Genomic DNA, 12261 nt, shown 5'->3' with positions numbered 1-12261 from the left:
TCTCCCCAAGCGGCTGGCCCTCCTCTGAACCTGCTCCAGGTTGGCCACATCCCTCTTGAAGTGCGGCGCCCAGTACCGGATGCAGTACTCCAACTGCGGCCTGACCAAAGTCACATAGAGGGGGAGTATCACCTTTCTGGACCGGCTTGAGACGCACCTTTGGATGCATGACAAGGTACTTGCTGGCTGTGTTGTGGCATTGGCGGCTCATGTTCATCTTGGAGTCAATAATGACTCCGAGATCCCTTTCCGCCTCTGTGCTTTCAAGAAGGGAACTCCCCAGCCTGTATGTATGCTGTGGATTCCTTCTCCCAAGGTGCAGCACCCTGCATTTGTCTACGTTGAACCCCATCCTATTATCATCTGCCCACTTTTGTAGTCTGTCTAAATCTAGTTGCAGCCTCTCTCTCTCTCCCTTCAAGTGTGTCCACCTTACCCCACATCTTAGTGTCATCAGCAAATTTGGACAGCGTGCTTTCCACCCCCTCATCCAAGTCGCTGATGAAGATGTTAAACAGTGCGGGCCCAAGGACTGAGCCCTGGGGTACCCCACTTGTCACATCTCGCCAGGTTGAGTACAACCTGTCCACCACTACTCTCTGCGTGTGCCCCATCAGCCAATTTTTTACCCATCCAACTGTGCAGGCATCAATGCCACAGTCGCTTAATTTATTGATGAGGATGGGGAGAGAGTCAGTGTCAAAGGCCTTCTTAAAGTCTAGAAAGACTTAATGTGCGTTATCCGGGAGCTTTCAAGACTTCCTAATAATTACATCTCTTACTTGGCTATTCAGATTATAAAATGTGTACATCAACTATATTATCATCCAAATGAATGTTTGACATGCACAACCTTACAGTTACATTTGCAGGTCACTTTCTCATAGATTAAACCATAACCAGATGGAATTAACTCAAGTACATTAATGCTTACCTGATCACAGAATGGAAAAGTTCTAATGATTTATCTTGCAAATATGTGATATTTTGGATCTATGCAGAAGCAAGTTCTGTGTAATTCATTGAATTTTTATTTGTTTTAATTTGCTTTTAGACAAGCTGGTATAAAGAATGGAATGTTTTTTGGCCAGGCAAAAAAGCTATGTCCAAATCTTCAAGCAGTTCCATATGATTTTAATGCGTACAAAGAAGTTGCACGGACATTGTATGAAATGCTAGCAAGGTAAAGTAAATTGATTGTTCAGATAATTATTTGCAGTGAGATCATCAGGCATGTTTACATTTGCCATTTTCCTGGATGCCAATATTTGATCTAGTATTTTCATCTTCATAAGCCTGTTTTTCCCTTTTTACCCTTCAAAATCATTCTCATCTTAGATCTTCTGTACAACTTTTTATGTTGACCAAATAACCTAAGATAGTCACTGTATTCTGAGCTGAATGGCTCAATATCTTGAAGCCAAATCCTGCAAAACAATCAATATGAGTCCTGTAGAAGTCAGTGTCAGAGTTTTCACTGACTTCAATTGGAGAAGAGTCTGGCTTCAGTTAATAAGTATAGAAGGTGCTGCCCCTTCCAAGATAACTAATATTCTTTAAATAAAATGTTTCAAGAACTGAATTTTTGGAATAATTTCCATTAAAATTTACCTTTTTATATTAATCTGCACTTGAAAAATTTGGGCAGTTCTCTTTCAGTGAAAATATATTTAAATTTTCTTCTCCAACTATTCTTCAAAAATCATGATCTGTATTGAAACTAGTTCTAAAAGGTAGCATTACTGTGACTTGGCATATTATTTTTAAACGTATACCTTATGTGGGATTGAGAATAAATAATCAGGGAGATGCTACCACAAAGGGAAGACTTTACTTGCTACGTATTTGTTTTAACAGATGGTGAGCTGTTGCTGCTGTTTCACCTCCTTTACTTTGTGTTGATAGCTATACTCATAACATCGAAGCAGTCAGTTGCGATGAAGCTCTAGTAGATATCACTGAAATCCTTACAGAGACCAGATTGACTCCTGATGAATTTGCAAATACTATTCGCACCGAAATCAAAGCCCAGACTAAATGTGCTGCCTCTGTTGGGATGGGTTAGTACTTCATTTGATATTTGCTTACAAATGTCACGTGCCATCCTTGAGTATATCAAAACTATATAAGACTGCTACAACATAAGCTTTTATGATATAAGTGAACTATTACCATTGGAATGCATTAATATTAAAGGTTTCAAGAATCCTTCATAATGGAAAGCTTTAGGCAACCTACCTATGGGTTTTGCTCCCACCTTCTCCTGTATTATAGAATATGTGGTATAATTTCATTTCTAGGATATTTTTATTAATTTTATATTGTATTACTATATCACTTCAAGTAAATTGAAAAATGAAAGAAGGGTAGCGTTCATGCTGTTCCTATCGAATAGTTTATTGACAAGAAGCAAAGGCTATATGTTTGGAAGGGAGGTATAGTATATAGTTTCATACCTTTAAAAAGATCTTGGCACTTCCTTTTTCTCTCTCCTTGCACTTTTCCTTCTCTTTTTTCTCTTTGTTCATAATTGCATTGTAGAAATGAGTAACCTGGGAATAAATACTCTGACACTTAAAATCCACTTGTGATTCAGGTTGAAATCCATTGTTCTAAGTCTTTGGAGGTAGTCCTCTTTGTTATCTCATTACTGTTATTAACTTAACTATAATTCCCCAGATTCATGTTCGTGTCACACTTTGCCTTGAGACATTTGAACTGTTTATAACCTTATTTAAAATGCTTATGCTTTCTTTAAAAATATCTTTTCATATTTGGACGTAGCTATTTATACAGATTTGTTTTTATATTACTTATAGAAAACCAAAAGTCTTCCTATCAAATATTTGTTCTAAAAACAAATACATTCAGGTACTCCAAGTGAGAACTTTACAAATTTTGTGATTAGTGGCTTTCTAAAATTCACACTGGTATGCTATAAGGATTTAATCTATTTACCATCAAAGCAGAATTAAATAATTAGAAAAGAGGAAGAGTGGTCCCATGGTAAGGGCACTAACATATATATGAGGGGAGAAACCTGGGATACAGTTCCTTGCTCTGCCAAACATTTTTGTGCGACTTTGAGTAAGGGTAAGAGTGCATGAACAAATTACCAAAAGTAAGTGGGTATTGTGGGTTTAGAGTATAGCAACTTCTCTGTGGCAGTTGCTTGTGGGCTTATTTTTTTCTCTCTTCCATTGAGTGGTAAGATGCTGCAAGGTGGCAGTAGAGAGCCCAGGGTTTTGCTGTGTAGTAAATTCTCATTGACTTCACAGTAACTTCCTTGTATGCCCATGCCCAAGGATTTAAGCCTTGTTTACATGTACTAAAATAACCTCAGATGTGAATTTAAACTGATATAGTTAAACCAATGCAAACTATTGTGATTAGATGCTCTTGTTTCTTATATGCTTTTTTTGGTTCAACTTCAGGCAATGAAATAGGTGTAGTTTAAATTCAGGGGTTTCCACTGGCCAAACTAAACCAATTAAATTTACCCTAGTGAAAATGTATTGACAAGACCTTGGTCATGATTCTGAGAAGTACTGAATACTTTATTGGGAAGCTATACAGATGGTGCATTAACAAAAGTCACTGACTCGCAGGGTAGCCATATAGTTACATAAGCTAGAGCAGGGGTAGGCAGCGTTTTTTGGCCAGAGTGCCGAAAAACACCACAATGCCTACCTTGAAGGTGCCGGAGTGCCAGCATGCCAGAAAAACAATGTGACGGCAGGTGGTACACGGCAGGATGTCCTGCTTGTGTCCTTTGCCCTGCTGCCCTTTGCCCCCCAGCCCAGGTTTTGTGGCTGTCAGCAGCTACCCCGGCTCTGGGTAGCTGCTGGAGCCTGGGCTGCTCCCAGCAGGGCTTGCAGCATCCCAGCTACCTGCGGGGACCAGCCTGGGCTCCCAGCTGGCAGCAGCTACCCAGAGATGGGGTCAGCTGCAGCCGGGAGGCTGCAAACAGCTGCACCAGGCTCCAGAGTGCTGACATTAGCTCTGTACCAGCACGTGCACGCGTGCCTTGGAGTGGGCGGTGGGGGAGGGGCCTGAGGCAGTGCAAACCCCGGTATCTCCCCAGTTTCTGGCACAGCTGGTGATTGGGCTCTGGAGCCTGGCGCAGCTGTTTGTAGCCAGCCTGGCCTCTGGGCAGCTGCAGCTGCACTGCCCTGCTGTGTGCCCCAAGGTGTGCGTGCAGTCGCCATGAGCCCAGAGCTGACGCTAGAGCTGTGGAGCCTGGCACAGCTGTTTGCAGCCTGCTTGCTGCAGCTGCCCAGAGCCCAGGCTGGCTACAGATGGCTGCGCCGGGCTCTGGAGCCCAGTCACCAGCTCTGTGCTGAGAGCAGGGGAGAGACCGGGGTTGCACTGCCTCAAGCTCCTCCCTCACCGCCTGCTCCGAGGCGTGTGTGCATGGGCCAGTACAGCTGATTCCAGGGCTCCAGAGCCCAGCGCAGCTGTTTTCAGCCTCCTGGCTGCAGCTGGGCCCGGCTCTGGGTAGCTGCTGTCAGCAATGGAGCCCAGGCTGCTCCCAGCGGGCAGCTGGGACTCTGGAAGCCCTTCTGGGAGCAGCCTGGGCTCCATTGCTGACAGCAGCTACCCAGAGCCAGGGCTGGCTGTGGCATGCCGGCACGCATGCCGGGGTGTTGCTGACCCCTGAGCTAGAGGGATGGGAATGACAACACTATCAGGGAGAACATGAGCCATCAGTCAGAAGAAATATTGAACATGGGAACCCTTGTTTTGTTTCATAAATAGAATGTTTCAGTTGTATTGGTGCCCATGAAATATGTATTGCCACCATTGTTGTCCAAAAATATGAAATAGTATTACCCTGCGGGATAAAGATGGGCACATTATACTGTAGATGATGTGATTTATCAGACCTTTCATAATTTTGTTTTATTCTAAAGCAAGGAGTTCTGGTGGTAGTGGTGTCAGGACATCGTTTTGGAGTTATAGATTAGCTCAGGCGTGGGCAATTATTTGGACCGGAAGGCCACTTCAGGAACTTAGGGGAGCTGTCACAAGCTGGGTCAGCACCTGGGAACATAGCGCAGGACCAGTGCCGCTACCCCTTTTAGGCCCTGGCCCAGCAAAACCTAGATAACCTGCAGCTTCTGGGCCTCTTCCCCCTGCACCCCACTCTCCTGCCAGCAGGGAGAACCTTATCTGAGCTTCAATTTGCCAAGCACAGGGTTGGAGCAACACACAAACAGCCTCGCTAGGCAGGAGCCTGGCCAGGAGCTCGGTGCCCCCTGCCTTGGAGCTTATACTGGGGCCTAGAGGGTGGGACTGAGCAGGTGGCCTGGGGAGGGGAGTGGCTGCTGCTGCTACAGCTGTCTGGCATGGGGAAGAGAGAAGGGTTAGAGGCACGGATATAGTTCTCAGAGGAGCAGCGGTGGGCTGGGTAAAATCATTTGGCAGGCCATATTTTGCCTGCCCCTGGCTTAGCTGGGCATGAAGCAGAAAAGCAGGAAAAAATTGGGGAAAATACTGAATATGTGCCTAGTGTCCAGATTCTGGTTTTATGATTAAATTACTGGAATTTCTTCTTGGCATATAAGAAGGCTCAAGTATAATTTAAATCAAATACTTCATTTTTAATAAAATTGACAATTTATACTCCTTTGCATAAAATACATCATCTCTTTTTGTTTTTTGAATGACGTAATATTGAGAGATGATTTTTTTATGATATTTTATTTATGATTATGATTTTTATAGTTTTAAAATAATTTCTGCTATTTGAAATTAATCTACCTCTGTGTGCATGTAGAATAATATTGAAGACTAATGTACTCTTAGGGAAACCAGGGTTGGGTTTTGTTTTGTTTTTTAAGTGTAGTGAGCAAAATTTATTTTTAGAAAAGTCCTCCTAACTCTCACCCCAAACCCTGCCAGTTCACACATTGGAAACAGGGAATGAAGAAGCAATGAACAAAACAGAGAATGAGATTAGAATTTGGTTACATTTGTCAACACTTGCTTCATCCTTATCTTCTGAATTGCAAAATGCTACTTATGATAGTGAAAATCACCATAGCCATCCCTTAATTATTTGTTTTCTTTCACAGGTTCTAATATTCTGCTGGCCAGAATGGCAACTCGTAAAGCAAAACCAGATGGACAATACTACTTAAAACCAGAAGAAGTAGATGATTTTATCAGAGGTCAACTAGTCACCAGTCTTCCAGGTACATTTAAAGATAGATTTATTCTTCTTTGGGATTTTTCAGATCAACATTGATATATGCACAAATTGGTGCTCATTATTTCAATGGTGGGTCAAATTACATTCCCAAAATTTGATATGAATGCAGTTGTCCATTATTCATAGTTATCTGAGCTGTAGAAGAAAGATAAGCTTTGGGGTTGTGTGTCCATACTTCTGTTATCTGGAATGCTCCTGCTGATATCCTCTCACACTTTATTTTACAAGCAGCATCCTTTTTACTAAAGATGTTAGCTAGCCACGTATTTGAAGGACGCAGAGACAAACTCAGTTTAGCATTTTAGGCAGTTTGTGTGTTTTAGCATGTAACTTTTTAAGCAGAGTGTATGCTGGCTTATTACAGAGAAGTTATTGTTAAGAATGCACTGCATAAAACAGTTGCAGATGGTTGTCACTTAGCAGTGTTTGGTTAGTTAGACTTGCTAAAGAAAGGTTGCTGTTCAAAGTATAACTGGTGTCAAGATTGAGGGATTTTTTTTTAATTGGGGAAAACAGGCAAAGGGATGACTAGTAAATTTGAACAACAGGAAACTGGGATAAATAGGTGATTATTATTTGTTAGGAAATAGCCAGTGAGAGAGAAATGGAGAGTGGAGACAAATAGAAAAAGGTAAAAGTAGTAGTAATCATGGGGGTGGAAAGTAAAGGAGATGCTGCAAAATTGTGGTATTAAAGAATAGACTAGAACAGTGAATAAAGAATAGTGTGGAAAGGAAACTACAGTCGGACATCTATATAAAGTATCTAGCCATTGGGGATGCACCAGGTAAATTTGGCGTGGTTTTTTTTAGGGAATTTTTTTTTTTACTAAAAGTTTTTTAGTTAAGTTTACTGGAACGTTAAATGACACAGGAATACATATGAACTTTCTCAATGGGGGCTAAGAAAAACTAGTTGAACTGTGACAACTGCATTGCACATTTGTAAGCCGAAGTGATTTCTATCATGTAACTATATAATTGCCCTTGTATATGCTGCTGGTACGTATGCACATATATATGACAGAGACAAGCCCCTGAAATTATTGATAAAATACAGCTGCTAACCTTGCTCAGACTGTGTGTGCTGATGTTTTAGGACTGTTACAAAGCTAATATACAATTCTTTTGTACAAGGAAGAAAGAGGAGGATATTATAATAACATTTTGTGTTTGTGTGTGCACGTGCATACACATGCATATAAAATTGTAGAATAAGGTTGAAGGGACTCAGGACAGAATCTGCAGGAACCCAACTAGACTTGGTGTCTAATTGAGCACAATGATTCAATGAGTTGGGTGTCCACCTTACAGTACTTCTGTCTAGTCTGTATTTCCTTAGCTTAGTAGTGAGAATGCCATGGGAGATGATGTCAAAAATCTTACTAAAGCTTGCTGTTCCACCCCTGTTTTCCAACCATCTACAAAACCTGTCACCTTTCTGTAAAAGTTAATCCAGTTGATCAAGTGTAATTTGCTCTTGATGAATCCAAGCTGGCTGTTTCTGGTCACCTTATTTTCCTTAAGGTGCCTAGAAATGGATTACTTGATGACCTGCTCCAGGATCTTTCCAGGTATCAAGGTCAGACGTAAGGAATTGCAGACCAGTCAATCTTCTTTCTCCCTTTTCTTAAAGATGAATATTATATTTGCCCTTTTCCAGTATACCACGACCTCACCCATTCTCCATGAGTTCTCCATGACCCGGTGACTCTTCAGTACTCTAGGGTACATCCTGTCTAGGCCTGCCAACTTGAAAATGTTCAGTTTCTCCAAGTAATCCCTAACCTTTTCTTCCACTACTTTTAGTTGCTGACCTCTTCCCTTGTTCGTGCTGCCAACAAAACTTGTCATGTGCTAGTCAACCTAATTTGTGAAAGCTGAAGTAAAAAAGATATTAAATACTTCAGCTTTCTGTATGCATCATCCATAACTAGATTGCCTTCTGCATTTAGTAAGGGAGCTGTGCTTTCCTTTTCTTCATTTTACTTCTGACATATTTATCAAATCCCTTTTATGTTCTTAGTAGTTGCATCTCAGATCATGCCTTGGCCTTCCTGATTTTCTCCCTTTGCGCTTATGTGATATACTTATATACTCTTCCGTGGTAATACAGTTGTCTACCCTTTTTGTTGGATTCTTTTTTGAGTTTCAATTTGTTGCTTAACCAAGCCACCCTTCTGCTGCACTTCCTGTTCTTTCTTTGCATCAAGGTAACTTGCTTCTAAACCCTTACTGTGGACTGTTTAAAGTACACCTAACTTCTTTTTCTCTCAGACTTGCCTCCCAGGGGATCCTGCCCACCAGTTCCCTGAGCTTGTTAAAGTCTGCTTTTCTGAAGTCTAGTGTCTTTTATTTTGCTGCTCTCCTTCCTTTCCATAAGATCTTGAACTCTTATCATTTTGTGCTACCCAAGTTACCTTCCACCTTCACATTCTCAACCAGTTCTCCCTGTTGGCGAGCAGGAAATTGAGGATTCATGCTGGCTGTTCTAATATAAACTACTTCAAATTAATATGAAGTATCACAATGTATTGAAATGTATACTGGTAAACATAAATTGCCACTTAATGTAGTACTACAGTTCTGACTTCACTCTTAAGTTTCTGAAGTTTGAGGAGGATTTATGTGATACATTTTTTAGCTCATCTAACTTTTTTATTGTCTACCCATCATCACCTAATTATAGTACATTTTCCAAAATATTGTATATAAGCAAATATGATTTAACTTAGAAGTCCTTTAGAGGTTTTTGGTATCATTTACTTGTTAGTAATAGGTAGTTTATGGATATGTTTCCATGTTAATGCACTGTTAAAATTGTGAAACAGATATTCTAAAAGTTAAAATCTTCTGAAGTTCAATGGTAATAAAAATACAAATTCATTCTAATTAATGAAAATTGCTATTTAAAAAAAAAGTATGTTATATTATAACTTGCTTCATTTGATGCAATAGAGATAGATATTTACAATTCTCAGTAAGGCTCTTAAAATACCAGAATCACTTATCTTTGAGCTAGGACTGCTTGGTGAAATAAGTTTCGACCCATTCCAAACAGCTATAGTGAATAGGTGGAGTCGTGTATACAGCTGTGAGCATACTCTGTATGTTATATTTTCACTTGTTTAAGGTATCAAAACTTTTGGGGACTTAAAACTTAAAATGTGGTACCAGCTTTCTTTAACACTTATTAAACTATTAGCACTAAGCAAAGTACAGAAGATGGTCCTTGACTAGGGGATGTACAGAAGGATTATCCTGCAAGCTAAAGTCTTGATACTTCACCCTGAAATAGGGACACACATACCAGTTAACTGTAGGGTAGCACCCTAAATTAAGCACGTGGTATTGATTAAGCAAAATGCCAAGATGCAAAAGTTCCTGGGTTGACATATGATTTTGTCTTTGTGATTAATTTTTCCTTAGAAAATTAATTAAATGCTAGGCAGCTTAGCATTTTTTTTAAAAGATAGTGCTTTAAAAATAAACACTTTGAATTTATGTGGACTTAACAGAACAAAATTTTTATTTTTTTTTGTTAGGAGTTGGTAGAACAATGGAATCAAAGTTGGCATCTTTGGGAATTAAAACTTGTGGAGATCTACAGTATGTTTCAATGGCAAAACTCCAGAAAGAATTTGGTCCAAAAACAGGACAAATGCTCTACAGATTCTGCCGTGGCTTGGATGATAGACCTGTTCGAACAGAAAAGGAAAGAAAATCTGTTTCAGCAGAAATAAACTATGGTATAAGATTTACTCAGGTAAATCTAAAAATATTTTTTTACAGGGCTATCACCCACTGCAAAAGATCCTCCTCTTTCCCCATGAGTACTCTGAGTATCCTCACTTTATCTTTGTATTAAATATCACTGTATGTTGCAGCCAAATGAAAATTTGACAGTCCATCAGTCTCTGTTCCAGGAATGATTCACCAGATTGGTTACACAGTACTATCGCAGAACTGTCCCGCTTGACAGACATTTAACTAGTTTTTCTTTTTAAGATACTGTGGGGTTTCTAATACTTTTTGTTAAACGGTAAGGATGTTAAAATAATATTTTCAAAAAGTATTAGTGCAAAGGCAAATGAGAAATAAACCATATGTAGAAATTATAAAACACTGTATCAGAATCTTCGTGTTCCTAAAATTAGACCTTTAATTCCATATAAGAGGAATTCCTAAACAAAGTTACCAATTTGCAGAAATCTCAACATCTGCATTCTCCACTGCCTTTGGTATCAAAATAAGAATTTAGGAGCTTATTTTTAGGCTAGTGGTTCTCGAGCTTTTTAGACTTGGGGCACTACTGAATAGACTCAAGGCACCCCTTGGAAAATCCCAGCTCTGAATTTTCACTCTTATTTTTTTTATTATTATTACAGAAAAATAAGAGCAATTTCTTCTGTTGCAGAGAACTCGGAAAAGGACCCAACAAGTCATAATGTTTCTAACAATATGGATTCCTATTTAAAATCTTTGGGTTTATCATGAGATTCATACCTAACATAGCTAATGTTGTGCAGTACCCCACAGGACCCTTAAAAGGATCTCAATCCACCCCAACATGCTAGGGCATCCTGGTTGAGAATTATGGCTTTAGGTACACTAGAAATTTTGGACCCAATGCCTTTACTGCAGTACATGCCCGTTATAATCTAAGGTGCAGATTGAATAATGTAGTAAACTATAATATGTTATTCCTTAACATAGGAATCAGGGAAAGAAAAGGAGAGGAAGTATAATGATCCTGGTCTAACAATGAAACAAAAAGCTTACCTTTTGGAATTTTCTATCTTTGAAAAGTTAAGCAGGGCTCAACTATTTTCATTTCAAAGGGAAAAATTTAAGGAATTTTAAACTGATGAAAATGCTGCCAAACTACATGATATTGTCTAATTTTAAACTAAGCTGAAGCAGTATAAACTGAGATCTTCACTAAAACTCCCAAAAGTCATATCTAGCTTCCTGTGCTCATTGCTCATTATCACCAGAAGTTCTGCAATTTGTCTTTAAACTCAAGATGATGAAAACAATGGTAATTTTAGATCAAAGTTAAATTAATTAAATTTAGTTTAAATTGTGTAGAAATGGATGAGTTAGGCCCACAGCAGATATTAATCTTGCTATGGGATCTGATTAATTTTATCCTGGATCCAAAAAATTGTGCATCCTGCCATGCCAGATGTACATAGCAGGACACACACATTCCATCAGGTGCCTGCCAGTGCAGAGAGGCCAGGATTAGGGAGCCAGATCCTGGACTCCCTGTACCTCCAGAAGCACAGCATCAAGGACTGATCCCTGATGCTGTGCTTCCCTTGCCACACTTTGATCATGCTCACACACAGGGAGCCTGGGCTCAGGGTGCCAGGTCCCTCATCCTAGATTCCCCATATGCCCAGAGCTTCAAAAGGTGCTGTGGGAAGCATAGGATTGGGGATTGGTTCCCAGTGCTACACTTCCCACAGCACTCTTTCATCTTGCCAGCATGCAGCTAGGCTGCACACATGTCTTTTTAATAAATCCTGGTATGCAGTAGGGTTGTAAACATAATTTAAAAAATAATCATGTAACTTCCTCTAATTATATTGGGTAAACAATTAACTGATAACACAACAGCTCCAACACAACCACTGCTGGGATCCTCTTCTGAAGCCCTTTGACTGGGTGAAGTGGGGGAGGTGGCAAGCCCAGCCAAATAACCGTCTACATCAGAGCTTTCCAAACTGTGTGCCGCAACACATTAGTGTGTCGGCGGCAGTGTGTAGGTGTGTCGCGCGAAATGCAGAAAATTTTGCGGAAGGGCACCGCGGAGCTCCCTTACTCGCGTCTGCTTCCCTTGGCCCCTCCCCCGGAACTGAATTACTGTCGCGAAATGATGCATGTCTAAAAAGTGTGTCACCAACATGAAAAGTTTGGAAAGCTCTGGTCTACATGAAGCCCTGCACTAGGAGAAAGGGAGCACCTGTGAATGAGTGGTAATTGCTTAATTGATGAGTCATTAGGCAGCCCCTCCCTCTTGCCTGCCCTGCTGTTTCCGAT

The 12261-nt window shown here is 40.3% G+C and overlaps 1 protein-coding gene across 11 annotated transcripts in view; it reads left to right on the top strand.

Moving 5' to 3' along the window:
* Window positions 1–12261, top strand: part of REV1 (REV1, DNA directed polymerase) — a 75423-nt gene that overhangs the window by 40482 nt on the left and 22680 nt on the right. For all 11 annotated transcript variants that reach the window (XM_025207226.1, XM_025207231.1, XM_025207228.1 and 8 more), the window contains 4 exons: window positions 1055–1183; window positions 1906–2060; window positions 6078–6197; window positions 9759–9979. In XM_025207226.1, the coding sequence (XP_025063011.1) occupies window positions 1055–1183; window positions 1906–2060; window positions 6078–6197; window positions 9759–9979 (625 nt within the window). The remainder of the gene's footprint in view (window positions 1–1054; window positions 1184–1905; window positions 2061–6077; window positions 6198–9758; window positions 9980–12261) is intronic.

This window comes from Alligator sinensis, unplaced genomic scaffold (assembly GCF_000455745.1).
Source record: "Alligator sinensis unplaced genomic scaffold, ASM45574v1 scaffold144_4, whole genome shotgun sequence".
In the NCBI taxonomy this organism is placed as follows: domain Eukaryota; kingdom Metazoa; phylum Chordata; order Crocodylia; family Alligatoridae; genus Alligator; species Alligator sinensis.
This window is presented reverse-complemented; position numbering and strand designations above follow the sequence as displayed.